Below are 20,925 nucleotides of genomic sequence, written 5' to 3'. Positions count from 1 at the left end.
ATAACCACGGAGGGTCATTTCTGAGCTTTTTCCTGTCGTTAGAGGCCTCCATGGTTTAGGGTATATACCTTGCCTTCTTTCCCACTACTCTATCAAAATATAGAGCATTTTGAATGCTTTTGAAAATATTTCTGAATGCTTTTTCCCCATTCAGAAAATAACTGGTCCAAGGATACTCAGCCAATAAATGGTGGAGGCAAAATGTGAACTCAGGGAACTGAAGAGGACCTACCCAGCTAGGATTTGTGGAAATCTCTGAGACGAACTAAACAAGACTGGATATTTTAACCTCAGGCCTTTTAGGCACAGAACTGGCCTAGGAGGCTGCCCGTGGGGTCGGTTTGACGCTCTCCAGGTTCAGGCTAAACATAACCAGGATCCTCTGCTTAACAATCACCATTGGCTAAGCTTTGGCAGATGGTGTCATTCTCAGGCCACAAAGCAATCTCAGATATGAGGAGGATACATGCAAGGGCCTTTGTTGTCCAGCAGATCTATTAGTTCTGAGCCAGCCCAGGGGCTATGGCCAAACTTGGCTAGTCTCTGGGAAAAGAGAGAGATGTGGCTCTGGGGGCCCTATCTGAAGGAAGCCAGACACCTGAGGTGGCCTGAAAACCCGCTATTCTGAAGGTTCTCATTCCAGGTGAAGACCGCCTACAGCTACTCCGACGTTCTCCAGACTGTTTCTGACCTAAACCAAGCTGACTCCTGAGAGCACAGGTCAACATCCACTTGATTTTCCAGTTTTTGCCATGGTGGTGATTACCACACCTACTGTAAACTGGGGTCATATGTCACCTCTGGTCTTCACCATCTCTTTGCAAAATGGGGATTGTTATTACTAATATGAAGATGAGGAAAATGACACTCAGAAAAATAAGTGACTCACTCAAGGCCGAGAATTAATACGCCATAAAGCCAGGAAACAACTCAGGTCCGTCTGCCTCCATAGCCTGTGCTTCTCCCAGTACACCTTGCTGACTCCACATTTCAGGCCAGATCTCAGGTTTCCTGTCCCAAATGTGTTAAGAGAAATGGGAACTTATTTTGTAAATGGCTGAAAGTATGCAGAACTTATGCCCAGCACCTCACAAAGGCAGAGGAGGGCTTTAGACTGTGAAGGGGAAAGGAGGAGTCACTGTCCCCCCACTCCCCAGCACAATACGTCTGCCTTCCGGCTCAACCCTTCCCACGTCCAGCCTGATATTTCATTTTGTGGACTGCTTGCAGCTTTAAGGGGTTTCATTGATCTGGCTGTGATATTTGTTTGTAGGTTAGTTTTTTTTTTATTTGCCTGGGATGTCTGAGGAAGGGCAGAGTGATACAGGAGGAAACTGAACTGATGACAGGATAAAAGAAATATAAGGAAATTTCCACAATCAATTTTGGTCTCCTGGGCCCTATCCAAAGTAAACAGCTCTCACTTTTATTTTCTTATTATATACAATGACTTCTACATGGGCTGAATCAGAGAAAGCACTTGTTATACAAAACAACTAACTAGACAGAATTCATTTAACTAGATCAGTGAGGAGAGAGGCAAATGGTGGAATGTCTTAAATGCTGTACAAGCATTATCTTTAGCCTTTGCATTAAGCTTACAATGTAAGATCAATATTGCCATTTTAAGAAGAAGGAAGGTAAGCCTCATTCAGAGTGGTAGAGTGACCTGCCCCAGTCACACAGCTAGTAAACAGATGAACTGGGCCCGGACTACCTCTGTCTGTGGCTCCACAGTCTGAGACAGCAAGTCACAGACGTGGCTTCCTGTTCTGCCTCAGTCACTAACACTGAGCAGGACACTTGTGTCTCCAGATTCCATGTGCCTTGTACAAAATGGGGATAAATTCTACTAACATCACATGCATGGTGAGCACAAAATGAGTTACTGTTTGGAAAGATCTTTGCAGAGGTAAATGCTTTGCAACTATAAGGGATTGTCATTGCTATTTTATAATTTGTCTTTTCTGGGCCTCAGTTTTCTCCACCTTAAAATTAAAGGATGGGATCAGGTGATCTCCAGCGTGCTTTTTTCTGGCTCTAAAATTCTACGCTTTTATAAGGCTAAACAGTCCCGGGCTACAAAAACAGTTTGGCTTAACAGGACGTTTCTTTGTGATGATGTATGACATACCAGAATTTTAACAGTGCCAATAGTTACAGCCTCTTGAGTTTACAAAGGAGCTTGAACTCCGAATGTTTGTATTTTAATTTTAAGAATAAAATGAGAAAAATTACCTTGACACATGCTAGACTTTAAAAAAATATTTATACAATCAAATCAAATCACTTTCTATGAAATCAGGAAGAGAAACACAAAAAACGTTATCCTACCAGTCCTGCAGCAATCACCTAAATTTGGAAAAACAAAACAGTCCCTTTCTCTAGTTTAAAAAAAGGCTGTACTTTGTAGTAATCCTGCTCTACTTCATCAGAAATAGAGTAATCAATGCATTTATCACCAAAAATTTCTCAAGCCACTAAAAGGCAATTATAAAAAAAGCCAGGCATGTCACCCAGAACACCATGGTAACCAGCATCACCAGGGCATGAAAAAACAGTTGTTAGTCACTAGACTCTAAGCTGGTTGGCAGTTTGGCTTGCTAAGCAACACTGCAAAAATAGCAGAGTAACGACCCATTATCTGGAGGTCTGACTTTGCATGGTCTTGAATCTGGTCCCAGAAGGAACTATCCCAGGTCTATATATCAACCCCATACCTGAGGCTCCCAGTCAAAGCCTAATTAATAATTTATTCAACAAATATTTATTGAAGCCTATTGTACACCAGGCACACAATTCTCAACATATGTATTTACTTGGTTTCTCAGCTAAATAGAATTGACACAGAGTGGTTTTGTGATGAGTGAGGTGAGGGTAGGGATTTGCTTGAGGCCGACTCAAAGAGAACTAGAAGCTGACAGCCAGAGGACAGCGAAAAATGTCAAAGTAGACGGAGAACTGCTTTATAATACAGCATAAAATAACTACACTCTCATGACCATGATCATGCGTCATCAAGAAAAGATTGTTATATTTAGGATCCTTTGTTAAGGAAGGCTGGAATGGGTATAAAACATTTTAGAAATATCATCACCAAAAATAGTTAAAATATACAGTTTCGGCACTTGGAGGGAATGTAAATTATGTTTGACAAATGCCTCAATCTGCCTAGCTCCCCATTTAGCTGGAAGAAAAGCAACATTATAATCACGGTTTTACCAGCTTTTGAATGTTGTCTTGGTTCCCTGTCTGCCTTTATTTTTCTAGCTCAAGCTCCCGCCTCAGCTAAAATGCCCTTTCCCTTCCTAACTGCTTATCAGAGTCCCTCTTCAGTTACTTCCTCAGAGAAGTTTTCCCAGGTCCTTCCAGGGAATTATTTCTCCCTTGCCCCCTCGCCCATAGATGTTGTCTGGATGCCCTTCCCTGTACCCCAGGCTGCTTTGTATCATTTTCATCCCTCTTTTCAGCTCCTGGATATCTATATCCATGTCCATCTCCCAGAGCCCTGGTAGCCCAGCACTCAGATAATGTTGGCAGAGGGAAGGTTGGTGGCAGAGGTGGCGCTTTCCCTAATGGGTGTTAAATGGCCTAGGAACCCTGCATGGCACGCACACGGCCCTCTTTCCTCAGAGCCTTTGGATGTCTGTTCCCTTCTCCCAGAAAGCTCTGGCGAACTCCTTTCCACACTTTAGGATTCAGCACAAATATCTCTGAGGGGAGAGGGGGGAGTTTATCCTAACCTATAATACGAGGTCAGGCCCCCCTATTATAAGCTCTCATAGGTCCCTATACTTTTTATTCAAATCACCTGTCTTCACTTGTAACTGTTTATTGATTCGTGTATATCTCTCTACTTGACTGTAAGCACCAGGAGGGGTGGAGGCCTCACACAAGATAACGTCACATGGAAGGAAGGAAAGGAGGGAGGGAAGGAGGAATTGAGAAGAATCTCAGTTTGGAAAGGAATAGACAACAGAAAATAGAGGATTGAGAGTTGTTATTGAAGGTCCAGGGGTGGCTAAACGTGGGCCTAGAGGTAAACCAATTTAAGAGAGTACTAGGAAAATCCACAGGCCCCCTGCCCTGAGACACCAAATGCTTTAAGGGAGCCAGAAACACAACCAGATGTATTTGGTTGTTAAAAAATGGAATTGAGGTGAGCTACTATATTCTCCAAATAAAAGAGGACTCACAAAGCATGATAAAAAGAGGAAATGGAATTTGACTGCAGCCTGTGGGATTTAGATTAGATAAAAAGAGAGTCTGATAATAAAGGCTGTTATGTCCTGGAAAGGATAACTAAATGTTAAAAAAAAAAAAAAAGTGTGAATTAGATTCTCTCTCAGGTTTCTCAGTGCCCCTTCCAGCTCAGATTCTCTTGTTACCTGGTATTTCTATTGCCAGGCTAAGAAAAAACCAAATATTGCATAACAATATTACAACAATCATAATGAAAAATTGTAAAGAAAGAAATATAAACCAGCAATGTTAGAACCTTGTATAATTTATTGTTTTTCACTTTTCCTTGTTTCCTTTTGTTCTTCCTCCCTGTAGGGGAGCATGATGGACTGTGCTTTGCTTACTGTCTATTCTAATTATTGTTTAGAAGGTAAACATCTCATTCTAAATTTTACTAATTATTATTTAGCAATGTTTAACACATTTTAAAGCATATTACATCTAATTATACCAGTGAAATGTAACTTTGAGTGAAATAACTTTTTATTTTCTTTTGTGGAAGACAAAGAATGGAGCACGAATGTTTTGGCAGCTTTTTATAGAATTAAGCAGTGGGATGACTTTCTGCTAGAATAGCTCACACCGGAATTTGGAGTGATAAAGCAACACACTGACTGAAAAAGTGGTCCACATCAAAAACATCTTTAAAAAAAAAATCCCTCTGAGGATTAGAATGGGATATTTGATTTGTGTAAGAAGGCAAGACCATAGGGTTTTTCTTTTTTTTTTCTGTTTAAGAATTTGATTAAGGTTGTTACTGCATGCAATATATTTTTAACATGACAGAGTATTAAAAGTCATTATTTCAGGACAGTGGGATGATTATCTTCAGGTGATTTTCATACTTTGTTCTATATTTTTCAATTTTCTATAATGAATAAATATAGAAATTTATAAACTTTAGTATAAATTTTATAAAAGCAAAATAACCCTATCATAATTTCTCTCTTCTCCATGTTCTCATTGCGTGTTAGTATTTCTATTATTGCATGTTTGCTTTAATGATTTAGGTACCAGTCTGTCTTATCCACATTCTTATATGCTGAGCTATGACTTGCGAAATGTAACATTGTTGGAAGTTGGGGGGAAAGGTGAGTCCAGCCTGCCTTCTAGCTTTATGAAGGGGAAAGCTATTCTCCCATTAGGCTGAAGGCTCTTTGGGAGCAGGGACTGTATCTCGTACACCCAACTCTTAGCACAGTGCTTTGAAAAGGGCTAAATCATTGTTTCCTAGAGAAGTAAAGAAAGATAATACATAACACTTTTCTTCTAACATTTAAAATTTGACTTTGGCCTTCTGCATGGTCCAAAATGATTGGGCTGGAGATAATGAATGATTCATTTACTAGAGCTCTGCAGATCCCTTCCATTATATTAAAGTTTAACCCCTTCCAGTCATTCATTCAGTCATTCAATAAAGATTTATTGAAAACTTACTGCGTTATATCCATCGTTACGGGTTACAGCTACAAAGGTAGATAAGACAGCCTCTGTCCTCCAGGTGCTCATTATATGGATGGGCAGCACTTTCTATCACATACTAATAATACAGCCTGTTAGTTCAATAATAGAGATATTGAACAATTAAGTTGGCCAAACTGGGGTTTACAGAAATTTCGCAGAGGAGGTGGCCCCTGTGCTGATGTTAAAGGAAGGGCTAGACTAGGGATTAGTCAGGTAATGTATATTCCTGACAAAGAGGACAGCATGAGTAAAGGGACAAAGGCAAGAAATAACACAGTGTGGCTACGGAGTTCGGCGGCTGGTGCGTAAAGCTGTGGTAGTGATGAGTGATGAATCTGCAGGGGAGGGCGGGGAGCAGGTCATGACCGCACAGCTTAGACTTTATCCTGCAGGCAGAAGTGTTTGAAGCAGGGGATGATGACACCAGGGATTACTTATTGGCACTGGAGAGGATGGATTTGAGGGTGAAAATAACCGGAGGAAGTAAAACTTCTCAGGAGGCATTTGCACAAATGAGTATGTAACAGATTTGTGTTTATATTTAAAAATGAAAGCTAACATTTATTTAGCATTTATTATGTGACAGTTACTAAATAAGCAGTATTATGCAATATTGTCTTAATATTTCAAACAACCCTATGAGTAAATACTATTATTACCCTTATTTTACAGCTAATGAGGCAAAGAGTTAAATAACTTGCCCAAGGCCAGGATGCAACCAGAGCAGTCTGGTACCAAAGCTTATGCTCTTAATTTCTATCTCATTTGTTTAATTTCTGTCTCCTGTATTAGAATGAAAGCTCCATTCAGACAGGGGCCCTATTGGTGGTCTTCTCCACTGTGCCTACACAATAGGTGTATAGTAATGATATGCTGAATAAAATTAATGAATAACCTAAGTGGAAGAAATAGCAGCCTAAGTTATGTAACGGTACAAGAAATACGCAATATTGGCAAATTTTTTGCAGACTTTGTTCCAAATATTTGGCCGACTTTGGAGATTATTACGGACTGAAAATTTGTGTCCCTTCCCCTCTCCAAATTGATATGTTGAAGCCCTAATCCCCAGTGGCCCTCTAAGATTAAATGAGATAACAAGGGTGGGGCCCTAATCCAAAAGGATTGGTAGTTTTATAAGAAGAGAGACCGGAGCTGTTTCTCTCTCTCTCTGTGCTTGTGCACTAAGGAAAGGCCATGTGAGGACACAGTGAGAAGGTAGCTAGCTGTCTGCAAGCCAGTAAGAGAGGTCTCATCAGAAACCAAATCAGCTGGAATCTTGATCTTGGACTTCTAGCCTCCAGAACAGTGAGAAAATAAATTTCTGTTGTTTAAGCCATTCAGTCTGATATTTTGTTGTGGCAGCCGGAAAAGACTAAGACAGTGATTAGTAGGATGAGGGTGGGGAGTGAAGGAGAGGTTTCTCCCTTGGTAGACTGGGGGCACAGGTGTGCCACTAATTGGGGTAGATAAACTGGGAAGAGGAAGATTGATTATGGTCAATGGAACAACACTAATTATCCTGTACTTAAGGTTCACCTCAAACATAGAAATACAACTGAAATTAGCTATTTAAGATCACTTGTTCAATAAATATTTATTCATCCTCTAGCCATCAAGGTCACTGTGTTTGTCCTGACTATACAAAGTAAGTAAGATTCATTCTCTGCCCTCAAGGCACTCACAGTCAGGTGGGGAGAAATATTGTTCCTTTTTGTAAAGCTAGCATGCTTGCTTTCCTTTTCCCTTACTTCTAAAGACCTGGAGCTCATAAGAAATATATATGTATAAAATCCCATATGGATAAGAGCTTTGGAATCACGAGACTGGGACTTGAATATGGGCCTTGGAATAGACCAGGTGAGTGATGATCTTAGGCAGTACAAGTAACGCTTCTTATGGTCCTCACCTATACCTGCAGAGTTGTTTTAAGAATAAGAGAGGTAGGTAGAAATGTTTTGTAAAATGCAATATACATGTTAGCAATTATTGTAATTATAAAAAGCTACATTTCCAACCTGCAGAAACTCAAGGGTAGCAAGTCATGGGCAGCAAGTCAGAGGTGAAAAGACAGCTTTGAACCGTTTGGGTGGCAGGAATTTTGGGATGGGAGATGGAATAAGAACAGGCTTTGGGGTCCTGTGATCTGGTTCAAATCACAGTTCAGTCAGTTATTAGCTGTGGAAAGTTGAGCAAGTCATGTAATCAACCTGAGAGTTAGTTTCTTCATCTGTAAAATGGAGGTAATAATACCTCCCCAGGTGGGTTGTTCTGAGTATGTCAAGGGCTTGGCATTGGGCCTGGCAGGGCTGTTGCTCAATTAATGGTAACCGTTGTTCCTATTAAAATTACTATTTTCCTCTCCTACCTCCTAAGGGGTTTGTTTAGGTGGTTAAGTTACTTGAAGTGCAAGGAAGTGAGGGAAATGGAAGGGCTATTACGACTTGCTTAAAATGTTATTTTTAAAGGTAAAGAAAAGTAATTCAACTCAGCTTTCCTCTCCTAACCTATGATGCAAACGTAACTCTTATAGAAAATGACCACCGTATTATATGGCTTGGAGTCAGAGAACACCTACCTTGATAATTATACCTTGTATTTATTCTATTCTAAGTTAATCTACGAATCATTGTTAATAAGGTTCTCTGAAGACAATGCTTCTGAAAATTTAATGTACACATGAGTCACTTGAGGGCTTGCTAAAATGCAGATTTTTATTCAGTGGATTTAGAGTGAGGCATGAAAATATGCATTTCTAAAAAGGTCCCATGCTGCTGGCTCGTGGACCACACTTCGAGGAAAGAGCAAGGCTCTACAGGGGCATGGAAATCTCTTGGGGTGGTGTAATGGCCTGCTTCTCTTTAGGGATCTACCTAATTGCAAACTAACCACTTACTGACAGAACATTACTGTGCCTTTTTTTTTTTTTTTTTTTTTGCGGTACGCGGGCCTCTCACTGCTGTGGCCTCTCCCGCTGCGGAGCACAGGCTCTGGACGCGCAGGCTCAGTGGCCATGGCTCACGGGCCCAGCCGCTCCGCGGCATGTGGGATCTTCCCAGACCGGGGCACGAACCCGTGTCCCCTGCATCGGCAGGCGGACTCTCAACCACTGCGCCACCAGGAAAGCCCTACCGTGCTTTTCTACCATGCCTTTTTTTAGACCAGATTTAGATATTCTGCAACAGGACTCATTTCTGATCAATAGTGACTTTTTCCAGCAGCCTACTACATGGGAGGCACAGTGCAACGTGCTGGAGATACAGAGGTTAATAAGACACAATTTCTGCTTCAGACGACTGCCTTTATTCTAACACTGTCCACCCTTGTAGATTGTTAATTTTCTCAGGACAGTCTTATTGTTTCCCTTGTTGCTTAGCACTATATAGAAGCCCGTAAGTACCTAATGAATGAGTTCCCAGGAATTTCATTAAAAATGTTGTCTGGCAGAGAAAAACAAATGCTGTATATCACTTATATGTGGAATCTAAAAAATAAAACAAACTAGTGAATATAACAAAAAGAAACAGACTCACAGGTATGGAGAACAAACTGGTGGTTACCAGTGGGGAGAGGGAAGGGGGAGGGGGCCCAATAGGGGTAGGGGACTAAGAGGTACAAACTACTATGTATAAAATAAGCTACAAGGATATATAGTACAACACAAGAAATATAGCCAATATTTTACAATAACTATAAATGGAATGTAACCCTTAAAAACTGTGAATCACTAGGTTGTACACCTAAAACTTATATAATATTGTACATCAACTATACCTCAATAAAAAAAAATCTTGTCTGGCAGCGCGTGACAGTGAACTCTATCTTAGCTATCACGCGTAAGAGGTGGTTAAATTAAAAAGGGTGAGCCTTAATCCAATCTGACTGGTGAACTTATAAGAAGAGATTCAAATACAGAGAGACTCCAGGGCTGAGCACACACACACTGAGGGGCAACCATGTAAGGACACAGCAAGAAGGCAGAGCCATCTGCAAGCCAAGGAGAGTGGCTTCAGAAGAAACCAAACCGGCCAACACCTTGGTCTTGGACTTTCAGCCTCCAGAACTGTGAGAAAAGAAATTTCTGCTGTTTAAGCCACTCAGTCTATGGTATTTTGTTATGGCAACCCTAGCAAACTAATATAGATTTTCATAGCTTTTATGCCCAGAACCAAGACTCCCTTCTGTAGGGTACACAAAATGTTAAGAAAAATGCTAAAGGTGTATGGATGAACCTCTGAATGCAATGGGAATGAGTCATGGAAGGACTGGGGGGAGACAGACAGAAGAGGGTGAGACAGTAGCCAGACTGGGCTAAAACAGCTGCAGTATATATACATTTCCTTCCCCTTCTCATGATATCAATACAAAGCATAGGGCTGTTCTCTCTCCAAATCTGAGAGATTGAAAGTAGCTTTTTGACTTTTTCCCCTTTCTCAGGTTACTTTTTGATATTAACACAATTTCACTTGTCTTAAAATATTGTGGCAGGAGGAAGACCCCAGATTTCTCTCTGTATGCAAAGTCTTTATATACAAAGAGTACCTGTGCTGATAATGAAATGAGATTGAATTTTTGACAGACAAAGAAATGTATCAAAAACACATAGTCAAATGAGATTCCTGCTAGCCACAGGGAAGCTACATTTCAAACCTGATTCTAAAGTCAGGGGATTAATTATTTGCTTTGTTTTGCTTTCAATAAACATGCCAACTCATAAGTACAGATGAATGCCTCTTTCAAAATAGTTATTCTGGGAGGTTCTACACTTATTCTAACCATGTCACTGTTCTCAAATCATTTCTGGAATTGCTTTCAGGGTCTGTGAGACAGTTTTCTGAACACTCTCAACTGTGACTCTGGAAGGTAGATTTGATTTTCAAAAACAACCAAGGGTCCTTCTGGGTCAACTCTGGTTAATAGGGGGACCAGTCAAACTGTGTAATGTCAAGAGGATCAACCCTAAAGTATTCAGGCTGATTTTTCTGGAGTGAATTGTTCTCAACCTCAGAAGACAGTTTCCAAAGGCAAACCCCAGAAATGGAGTAAACATGTTATAGGCATGACGTCAAGGGCAGAGGATGTGACGGCTCTGAAGGAAACCCCATTCATTTGGATAGGCAGGTTTTTTAGTGATTCCCTTTACCAGAATATTTCCTCAGGTCTAGATCTACCTTACTTCATGGGACCAGAGTTCCCAGAAGTACAAGGACCTCACTGCCTTAGTCAACTTTTAATCTCCAACCTGGGTACTTGATGTGTGTCCAAGGCATAGCTGATGGAAAGATGAATATGGGGGAAGAATGGCTACGGTGTCTGGGGCTTACTCTATGTGATTCAAAGGGCAGAACTAGGGCCCACAGAGAAGCTCTGGAGACATAAATTTCTGCTCCTTGTAGGAAATACATTTTCAGCAGCTGGAGCTGTCCAGCAATGGAGTTTGCCCTGGAATTGGAAATGGTGAGCTTCCTACCCAGAGAGGAAGCAAAGACTGCTTGTTATGGGAACCCTTAGAGGTACCTCCTGCAATGGGGAGCTATGCAGTGCCCTCCAAGGGCTATCTCCTGAGTCCTATCCGCACAATACCCGGCAACTGGTAGGCCCTGAAAAAATACTGGAATGCAATGAATGAGGAATGCAGTGCATCCTGTGAGCCAAGTAAACGGGAAGAGGCAGGGACTCAATCAGCCTCAAGGAAGGTAGGGAGAAGTGAAATGAAAAGACCCAGGGAGCCATGAGGTAGGGCCTTCCTTGAGTTTTTGGTACCACAGGAGAGAAGCTGCTTTGGGTACCTGAAGCCTCATGTGTTTATGAGAGGGTAATACTTTTTAAGGGGGTAGGAGTTGAGGGAGGAGATTAGACCACATGCTCACCCTTCTTAAACTCCTCCAGCACCGTGTCCAGCCGGGTATCATTGAAAACGCAGTGCAGGGGCCGGTTGTAGAAGCGGGTGACCGTAAGAAGCGGCGTGCAGTCGTCGGGGTCCACGAAGGCCAAGTCCTTGACAAACAGAATGTCCACAATGTTGTGCCGCTGGTCGCCCTCGTACACGGGGATGCGAGTGTAGCCGCTGCGCAGGATCTCGGAGACAGTGGCGAAATCCAGCACAGCGTCGGAGCGCAGCATGAAGCAGTCCCCAAGAGGGGTCAGCACCTCTTCCACCACCTTGGTGCGCAGCTCCAGGGCGCCCTGGATAATGTTGAGCTCCTCTTTCACCAGGTCGCTGTAAGGATCCGCGGCCCGCAGCGTCTCCAGCAGCTTCTCCCGCGTGTAGAAGGTGCTGATCTCCTGGCGCAGCGCCCAGTCCAGCAGGCGGCTCAGCGGGTAGCACACGGGGAAAGCGGCCGCCATCAGGAGCCGGGTCAGGCACACGCTGTGGGAGGCGATGGCCAGCCCGTGCCGCGAACACACCGAGTAGGGACAGATCTCTGCGCCCAGGAACACGGCGCCGGTGCACACGAGCGCCGGCAGCCAGGGGAAGTGAGTCCCCGCGTCGCCGTAGTCTTCCCCGGTGTCCCCGACGCCCGGCGGCAGCGAGGCGCACAGCCAGCCTGCCAGGGCCGCGTTGGCTCCAGCTTGGCCCAGGAGCAGGGTGCAGAGCAGATGGGTGCCCCTGCCGCGCACGGCCTGCACTCGGCGCGCCTGCTCCTGCTCGGCGGCCGAGCCGCTGTTCCGCAGCACCCGTAACTCCACCGGGTCCAGCGAGAGCAGGCTCAGGCGCAGGCCGCTAAACAGGGCAGACAGGGCGAGCAGCAGGAACGCTCCGAGCGCCCGCAGCCACGCCGGGGGCAGCAGGTCCCCGCCCGGGCCATAGAGCCGCGGGCGTACGCGCAGCAGGAAGCCGCCGGCGGCGCCGTGGTGGTGCCAGGCGCGCCCGTCCCAGGCGCACAGAGAGAAGAGCTTCCCGCCACCGCTCGTGCCGCCTCGCTCTGCCTCGCCCTTACGCAGTTCCCGCACCCGCACCTGGACTAGAGCTGAGCCCGCCACGCCTCCGGGGCGCAGGGGCCCCAGGACCTCCACGTCCGATGCCCAGTCGCTCTGCTCGCGGCAGCGCTGCGACCCCGGGGGGCGCGTGGGAACAGCGCTGGGCGCCGCGCCGCTCCCGCCCGGAGGCTCCTCGATAAACACGAGCCGTGGAGCCCAGTCGCCGGTGCCGTTCTCCCCTGGGGAAAGGGGGGGTGTGGGCACCGGCTCCACGGGCGCCGCGGGCCCGGGCTGGAAGTAGACGCGCAGGAGGAAGCTGGTGCCTTCGGCGGCACGCAGTGTGCCCCCCTCCAGGGACACGCGGCCTCCAGCGGTGTCCTCGGGCCGCAGGCCCAGCAGCCAGGCGGCGGCGGTCGGGGGCCGAGGGGACAGGGAAAAGAAGAGCAGGAGCACAGCGCCCCTGCTGCAGCAGTCTCGGAGCCTGACACCCACCGCTGCTGCCGCAGCCGCCATCCTGCACCCGGCGCGGCTGCACGTGATACTGCAGAAAGCCTAACGAAAGCTGGAGGGAGGAGGAGCCGGAGCCGGGAACCCGGCCCCAGGCAGGTCACCACGTGTACGCACCCCTGCGCGCGTGAGCTGGAGGCGGTGGGGGTTCAGACCCTGCCCGGGCAGTGGGTTCCGGCGGGAGGCTGGAGATGGTCACGCATCACTGCACGGTGCGTGACCCCGACGCACTTGGGTACGGCAGAGTTGCAGCCTCAGGAAGGCTTGTCTTGAAGCACGGCCTCCTATTCCAGCAGTAGGGCGCCCCTCAGCGAACTCCAACCGGGCAGAATTTCCCATCTGGTCCTGCCACTTCACCATTGGCCAGGGAAATTTCCCAGCATCTCGCCTCTCCTCCTGCCTCTTGCATTCCCCCTTCTGGTCAAAAGATATTCTGGAGACGAGTCCTGAATCTGTGTTTGGTCTCAACTCCAGCTGACCTTTCATGTTTTAAAAATTTACAAATTCTTAGGTTAAATTCCTTGTTAAGATCCAAATATCCATTAATAAGAAACTGTTGAATTAAGTTATTATACCACTGTGCAATGGAATACTATGCAGCAGAAAAAAATAATGATGTGGATCCATGTGTTTGTGATATGGAAATACCTCCAAAGTAATAGCTGCAAAATATCAAGGTGCAGAACAGTGTGTATAATATGCTACTGTTTGTATTAAAAGTATGTAAGTATAAATGTATATGTACATATATACATATATAAAATATTAGATTTAATATGCAGAGGATACACAAGAAATTTGTAATAGTGTTCACCTCTGGGGAGCAGGCCTATATTGTACAATGCCAAAAGCAGGGAATTGGCACTGGTATAATGTGTGTGTATAGTTTTGTCTCATTTTACTGCATGTATAGATTTATATAATCATTGCTGAAATCAAAATGCAGAACTATTCTATCACCATAAAGAGCTAGGAGGGAGACATTTTACTGAATTCCTTGTATTGTTTGAACTTACCATGGGCCTGTTACTTTACTTTTACTTTTATGCATTTATTTAAGAAATTTATATAGTAAAATTCACTTCCTGGCGTACTGTTCTATGAGTTTTGACAAATATTCATGTAACTATCACAATCCAAAATAGTGCCATCATTCTCCAATATTCCCTCTTTCTGTCTCTTTGTGGCCAGCTCTCCCCCCATTTCATCCTCTGGCAGCTATTGATTTGTTCTCTCCTACAGTTTTCCTTTTCCAGAATGTCGTATTAATGGAAAAATACAATACGCAACCTTTTGTCTCTAGCTTCCCTTACTTAAGTTAGCAATATGCATTTGACAGTCATCCATGTTGTGTTTATCAATAGTTCATTCCTTTTTATGGCTGGGTAGTATTCTACTACATGGATATATCACAGTTTATCCATTTACCAGTTAAAGAATTTTTGAGTTATTTCCAGTTTTTGGCAATTATGAATAAAGCTGCTATAAATGTTTGTGTGCAGGTTTTTGTGTGAACATATATTTTCATTTCTCTTGGGTAAATTTACCACAGGTCTGTATTACTTTTTAAAATAATTTTATTTATTTATTTATTTATTTTTAGTTTTTGGCTGCGCCGCATGTGGGATGTGGCACGTGGGATCTTAGTTCCCTGACCAGGGATGGAACCTGCACCGCCTGCCTTGGAAGTGCAGAGTCTTAACCACTGGACCGCCAGGGAAGTCCCTGTATTACTTTTTAAAATATAAAAATAACAATAATTAGGCATACTACCTTTGACATCTCTAATTAGAAAAAAATCATATGTGAAATCTTATTTTTCATAGAACTCCAAAGATATTGACTGAGAAAGACTTGCAAAGGATAAAGCTCAATACAAATGGTCCCAGCTAAAAGTTACCTTCTTTTCATAACAAACTCTTATCATCCAGAGTGGAAATAGCCCCTTCCTAGTTTGAGACTAAACAGGCCTTAGTGGGTTGCTGCTCACGTAGGCTGCCTTTCACACTTTCTGACAGGAGTGTGAAACAAACCTGCCACTGCCTTAAAATACACCAGATCTTGTGCACTACAAGTTGCCTCTTGCATGGGCTGCTTAAGAGATGGAAGGAAGGTTTAATCTAGAGAGGGAACATTGAGGCATTTATTGGAAATGTAGGGGAAAGAGTGAAGAGGTGTCAGGCATGTGATTGTTTCTGTTAAGTATTGGCAAAAAAATATTCTCACTTTTGTCCTGACACTTAGATCTCTCTCCTCTCCCAGCCTAAGCTCCTCAGCACAAAGGTACCTGTTATCCTAAGGGTTCTCCCACCTCTTTTTTTTTTTTTTTTTTTTTTTTTTGCGGTACGCGGGCCTTTCACTGCTGGGGCCTCTCCTGCTGCGGAGCACAGGCTCCGGATGTGCAGGCTTAGTGGCCATGGCCCACGGGCCCAGCCGCTCCGCGGCATGTGGAATCTTCCCGGACTGGGGCACGATCCCGTGTCCCCTGCATCAGCAGGCGGACTCTCAACCACTGCGCCACCAGGGAAGCCCTCCCACCTCTTTTTGGTCACAGGACTTAATCATCCTTTATCAAGGATGATAAAGGATCTTTATCAACCTAACACCTTTATCAAGCTTTAGAGTTACAAAGGGATTTCATATCTATTGCTTCATATACACACACAGAGCCCTGTGAAGTAGATATAATAATAACCATTTTACAGATCAGGTGAAATGACTCGTAAAACTTCTTTGGACTCTAGGTTTATGCTCCCTCATTCCACGGGGTTGATCTGTACCAAAACAGAAGCTTTCAAAAATATTCAATTAGGAATTTAAAAACCTAAATTTCTGATATAAAGTATTACATTCCTATTGAAAATAAAGTTTTAATGCAGAAAAGCTTACATAAAAATAAACTATAACCCCACCAACCAGAGATAAACACTGTTAATATTTTGACACATTTCCTTTTTTATCTTCTACATAGATAACTGAGAAACAAACACACACACATATATAATTGAATACATATTATGCATACAAGTTTAGTCTGCTTCTGTCACTTAACATATCAAGAACATTTTCCCTAATGTAATAAAAATTCTTTCATAAACATAATTTTTAATGACTGATGCTGTTACATTATTGGATATATTATATTGACAGAGAGAGAACTGTAAGGATGATATCATTTCTAGTTATACCAGCTCTATTATTAACAATGTTAGGCTTTCAACTCACTTTTCTGGACCCACTTTCTTATCTGTGAAATGAAAGACAGTTTTAAGTCCCTACCCTTTCATGAGACAGTGAGTAAGGACTAATGTACACCAGGTGAAGATAATCTAGAGAGACTGAGTACTTTTCCTTTTCTGAACAGGAGTTAATCTGGAAAAGTACTGGGTTTCCAAAGCTCTACTGTAGCTGAAAGGATTCCTGGGGACAGGTTCAAGCAGTGTGATTCTAGTAAGGAAGAGCTGCCAAAAACAGCTCCCCAGAATCTGAATGTTGACTATCTTCCTATCTTACAAAATGAGCAACTCCTCACTTCCCAGAGAGATGAAGGAAATGACACTTGCCTTTAATCTCATGACTCTGCTATTTCAGAACGTATGTATTTAAATGCTTTTGTTTATTTCATTACCTGTTCATTCATCAATAAATACTTGTTAGTCAACAAAGGGCTAGGCCCTGTGCTAGATGTTGTACATAGACAGATACCATCCTTGCCATCACTGAGTTTAGATTCCACTGAGGACGACAGACGTGAACCGGAAACTGCTTACCTATCTAATTAATTAATTACTCCCATGAAAGAGATGTCAAAGTGCCATGCAAGTATATAACCTGAGGACAAAGAGGAAGGTCTGGGCAGACTATTCCCAAAATGAAATGAAATGAAAATGGAAGAATTTATACATTAGGAAGAACATGAAAAATATATTTTGTACCTTCTATTCTTTTTTGTAATACTTTTAAAACTATGACAATGTATTAATAATATCCCTAATAATATAACCTGTTGACATTTATCAAGTGCTTTATCATGTGCCAAGTATATTATCCCTTTTAATCCTCACAATAGATGAGAAAACTGAGGCTCACAATAGGTAACTTTGTGAAAGTCACGTTGCTGGTGGGTAGTGGAGCTCAGTTGGATACGCAGTCTGAATCCAGAGACTATAGTTTAAAGTTAAGAAAATAATGCCAGCTAACCCTTACATAAGGTTTACTACGTATTAGGCATAAATGAACTCATTTAATTCTCATAAGAACTTTTGGAAGTACGTGTTATTATTATTTTCACTTGATATGAGGAAGCTAAGCTACAGAGAGATTAAGTACCATGGTGGCCAAGATTATGCAACCAGTGGCAGAAGCACTGCCACTCTACCCCACAATTTTACATGATACTGTACTATAGCTACCTGTCATATTTTTGCCCATTTACATACATCATCTTACATAGTTGCACATATAATATTCCTAAAACTGTTGTATTCTATTTCTTTTCATTCATCATTATAGCATGGTTTCCCTCATTAAAACTATTCGTGAACATGTTTTTCCTTTTTTTCTCCCCACCCCCATACTCTGTTGTTATTGTTGTTTATTGCTTGGTTTTATCACAGGCACAAAGGATTGAGTTAATCATCTTCCTCAGTCCATGGGCTCTGAAAAGGCCTCCTCCACTCCATCCTAATCCCAATCCCATCCCCTCCCCTTTCAGGCAGCCATTCCAACTTTTTGATATGTCCTTAAAACAAGTATACAATATTGGTTTGTGTGTATTTTTTCTTCTATTGCAACATGATTCACATACCATAAAATTCACCCTTTTAAGCTATACATTTCAGTGGTTTTTAGTATATTCATAAAGTTGTGCAGCCGTCATCACTTCCTCATTCTAGAGTATTTTCAGGCACCCCCAAAAGAGACCCTTACCCATTAGCATGCTTCTCTTCCCCTGACCCAGCCTTTAGCAACCACTGATCTACTTTGTCTGTGCTTTTAATTTTCACTTGTTCTGTTTATCACATTTTCACTCAACACTATGCTTGTAAAATCTGTCCATGTTGCTGAATGTACGCCTGGTTTGATATTTCTAAATGCTCGGTGGTCTTCCACAGTGGATAGCCATAACATTAATTTAATCCATTCCCTTAGAGATGGACACTTAGATTGCCATCAACTTCCCACTACCACCAATAAAGCCACAGTGACATCCTTACCATTCCCTACTGGACCAGTGGGGGATTCCTGTGGGATGTACCCACTGTGGGACTGTTGGGTCACAGTATATACATATACTTAATTTCACTCAGTACAGCCAGATTACTCTCCACCAATAGTGCCTGAAGTTTCCTGTTTTCCTACATCTTAGCCTACACTTAGTATTATTCACTTTCCAAATTTGGCCAAGCTAATGGGCGTGAAGTGCTATCTCATTTAAAAAATTGGAATGTCTCTGATTTCTAACAACTTTGAGCATGTCTTTATATATTTGTTAGCCTTTCGGGTGTGAAATTGAATGGAAAGGGCTAAAGTTTGGAGCTGGCATTAAAAGTACATCTGCTCTTTTATAGGACATATATTCAACAGTGCTTCATATCTGAAAACGCTAACCCATGCTTTACTCAGCTTGAAGCCCTGGACCAACTCAGACGGAAGCATGGAGATGGAGCTTCCTGACAGAGCAAGGGTAAAACAGCCTGCACTTGTTAATGTCTACAATAAACAGTTGTTTGTGGGGACTTCCCTGGTGACTCAGTGGTTAAGAATCCACTTGCCAATGCAGGGGACACGGGTTTGAGCCCTGGTCTGGGAAGATCCCACATGCCGTGAAGCAACTAAGCCCGTGCGCCACAACTACCGAGCCTGTACTCTAGAGTCCACGAGCCACAACTACTGAAGCCCACGTGCCTATAGCTCGTGCTCCGCAACAAGAGAAGCCACCGCAATGAGAAACCCGCGTGCCACAACGAAGAGTAGCCCCTGCTCACTGCAACTAGAGAAAGCCCGCACACAGCAACGAAGACTCAATGCAGCCAAATATAAATAAATAAATTTAAAAAAATTATATAAAAAAAGCCTACACAAACAGTTAATTGTGTGCACAGCATTTCTCAGATATAGGAATTTCTATCAGTTAATAAGAGAAGCCCCTGCCCAGGGCAGGGAGAGTTTTTTCCCCCAAAAAGGTCAAGAGCTTTTTAGGGGAATGATTACTCTCTAGCATCTGGGCAGTCAGAAGCTCGGCCCCACTTTGGTCACGAACTAATCAGTTCATTCAACACCTGAATCAAGAAATCCAGTGGGGGGTACCAGCCTGGGTCACAAAGAGTTGAAAGCGGGGGCAATAACCTCCAGTCAAACAGAAAAAAAAAAACCACTGAAGATGTTTCCTTTACTGAGAGGGGGTGGGAATTGAAAGCTATTAATATGTGATTGGCTTGCGTATTGTTTTCCGGGATAATTTGGTTCTCAGATGGGCAGGAGAGAAAGTCAGTCTTATTAAGACAGTCTTTAATTCAGGCAAACATTAATTTTTTTCTTTGTAGATCAATGATTCTCAAATTTTTTATGCATAAAAAATCATGAAAATCACTTGGGAGTTTTTTTTTTTTTTAACAGATTCTAGAAGGATACACAGGAAACTGCTAACAGTGGTTGCCTCTCTGAAGAGAAACTGGTAGTTGGGCAACAGGGATAGAAGAGAGACTTTTCCCTTTTGATCTTTTAAATTTTGTACCATTTACATTTCCTATTCAAAACCAATTTACATTTAATTTTAAAATGCACATTCCTGTCTCTATTTTGATTCTGTGGATCTTGAATAGGACCCAAGAATCTGCATTTTAACAAGCATCTCATGGGGTTCCAATACAGCTGACTGTTGGTTCACTTTTTGAGAAACAATGATATGAAAGAGTGGTTTTTAAACTTTTTTGGATTTACACACCCCTATGAATTTCTGATGAAAGCTACGGGCCTCTCCCTAGAAAACTGCACATTTACTCAAGGACACAATAACGTGAATATGTTGTGAATACAATTGCAGGCATTCATGCCATCCAGTGGCATTGTGCCCATCCATGATCCTTATGTTAGGGACCCCTGATATAGAGATTTTGTTCTATATAATGGCAAGGAGTTTGTTTGCTTTTTTTTTAAGAGAGGGAAATTCATAGAATTGAGAAGATTTTTAAGTGGGTGAATGCGTGTGTGCATGTGTGTGTGGGTGCATATGTGTAAGAAAAGAGCAGAGGCAATTTCTACTTTTGATGACGGGGTTCCTTCTCCATTTCTAGAACCAGTTCCTAATTAATAAAGGAACAGAAGATGGATCCCTCAACAATTCCCTTCCAGCTACATCCTGTCCACAAATATGCTAATGAAATTTGCAGATGACCCCAAAAGAGGATACACTCCAAACACCAGGAAAGCCAAAGAAATTACATAAAACATTAGCAATATGGCAAAGAGAATGACACTCAACTTGAAAAAATTTCAAGTTGAGGCATCTGGGGAAAACTAATTGGAAAGAAAATTTTTCATGGGGAGGGCAACACCTGGAAAATAGTAATGTCTGTAAGAGGCCCAAGGGTGACGCTAAATGGCAAATTAGATACATGTCACAAAGCACGGAGATAATGGCTCTTTCTGTTTGGCCCTAGTAAGATAGCACCTGGGATGCTGTTTTTGGTTTTGGACACTTCATTAGTGGAAAATTGTTGATTAGCATTTGGGAATTTGGAGGCAAGAAACAAGAAACAATTAAAAGCATACATTTGACACGATTAACCCATT

At 42.8% G+C, this 20,925-nt stretch overlaps 1 protein-coding gene across 4 annotated transcripts in view; it reads right to left on the bottom strand.

The window, feature by feature from the left end:
* CNNM1 (cyclin and CBS domain divalent metal cation transport mediator 1) overlaps positions 1-13,316 on the bottom strand; it is a 49,337-nt gene extending 36,021 nt beyond the window's left edge. For all 4 annotated transcript variants that reach the window (XM_060126281.1, XM_060126280.1, XM_060126282.1 and 1 more), the window contains exon 1: positions 11,574-13,316. In XM_060126281.1, coding sequence (XP_059982264.1) covers positions 11,574-13,137 — 1,564 coding nt within the window. In that variant the 5' untranslated portion in view covers positions 13,138-13,316. The remainder of the gene's footprint in view (positions 1-11,573) is intronic.
* Positions 13,317-20,925: the final 7,609 nt, after the last annotated feature.

Source organism: Lagenorhynchus albirostris, chromosome 16 (assembly GCF_949774975.1).
Source record: "Lagenorhynchus albirostris chromosome 16, mLagAlb1.1, whole genome shotgun sequence".
Taxonomy (NCBI): Eukaryota; Metazoa; Chordata; class Mammalia; order Artiodactyla; family Delphinidae; genus Lagenorhynchus; species Lagenorhynchus albirostris.
The sequence above is the reverse complement of the archived record's forward strand: the minus strand, read 5'-3'. Positions and strand labels throughout refer to the sequence as shown.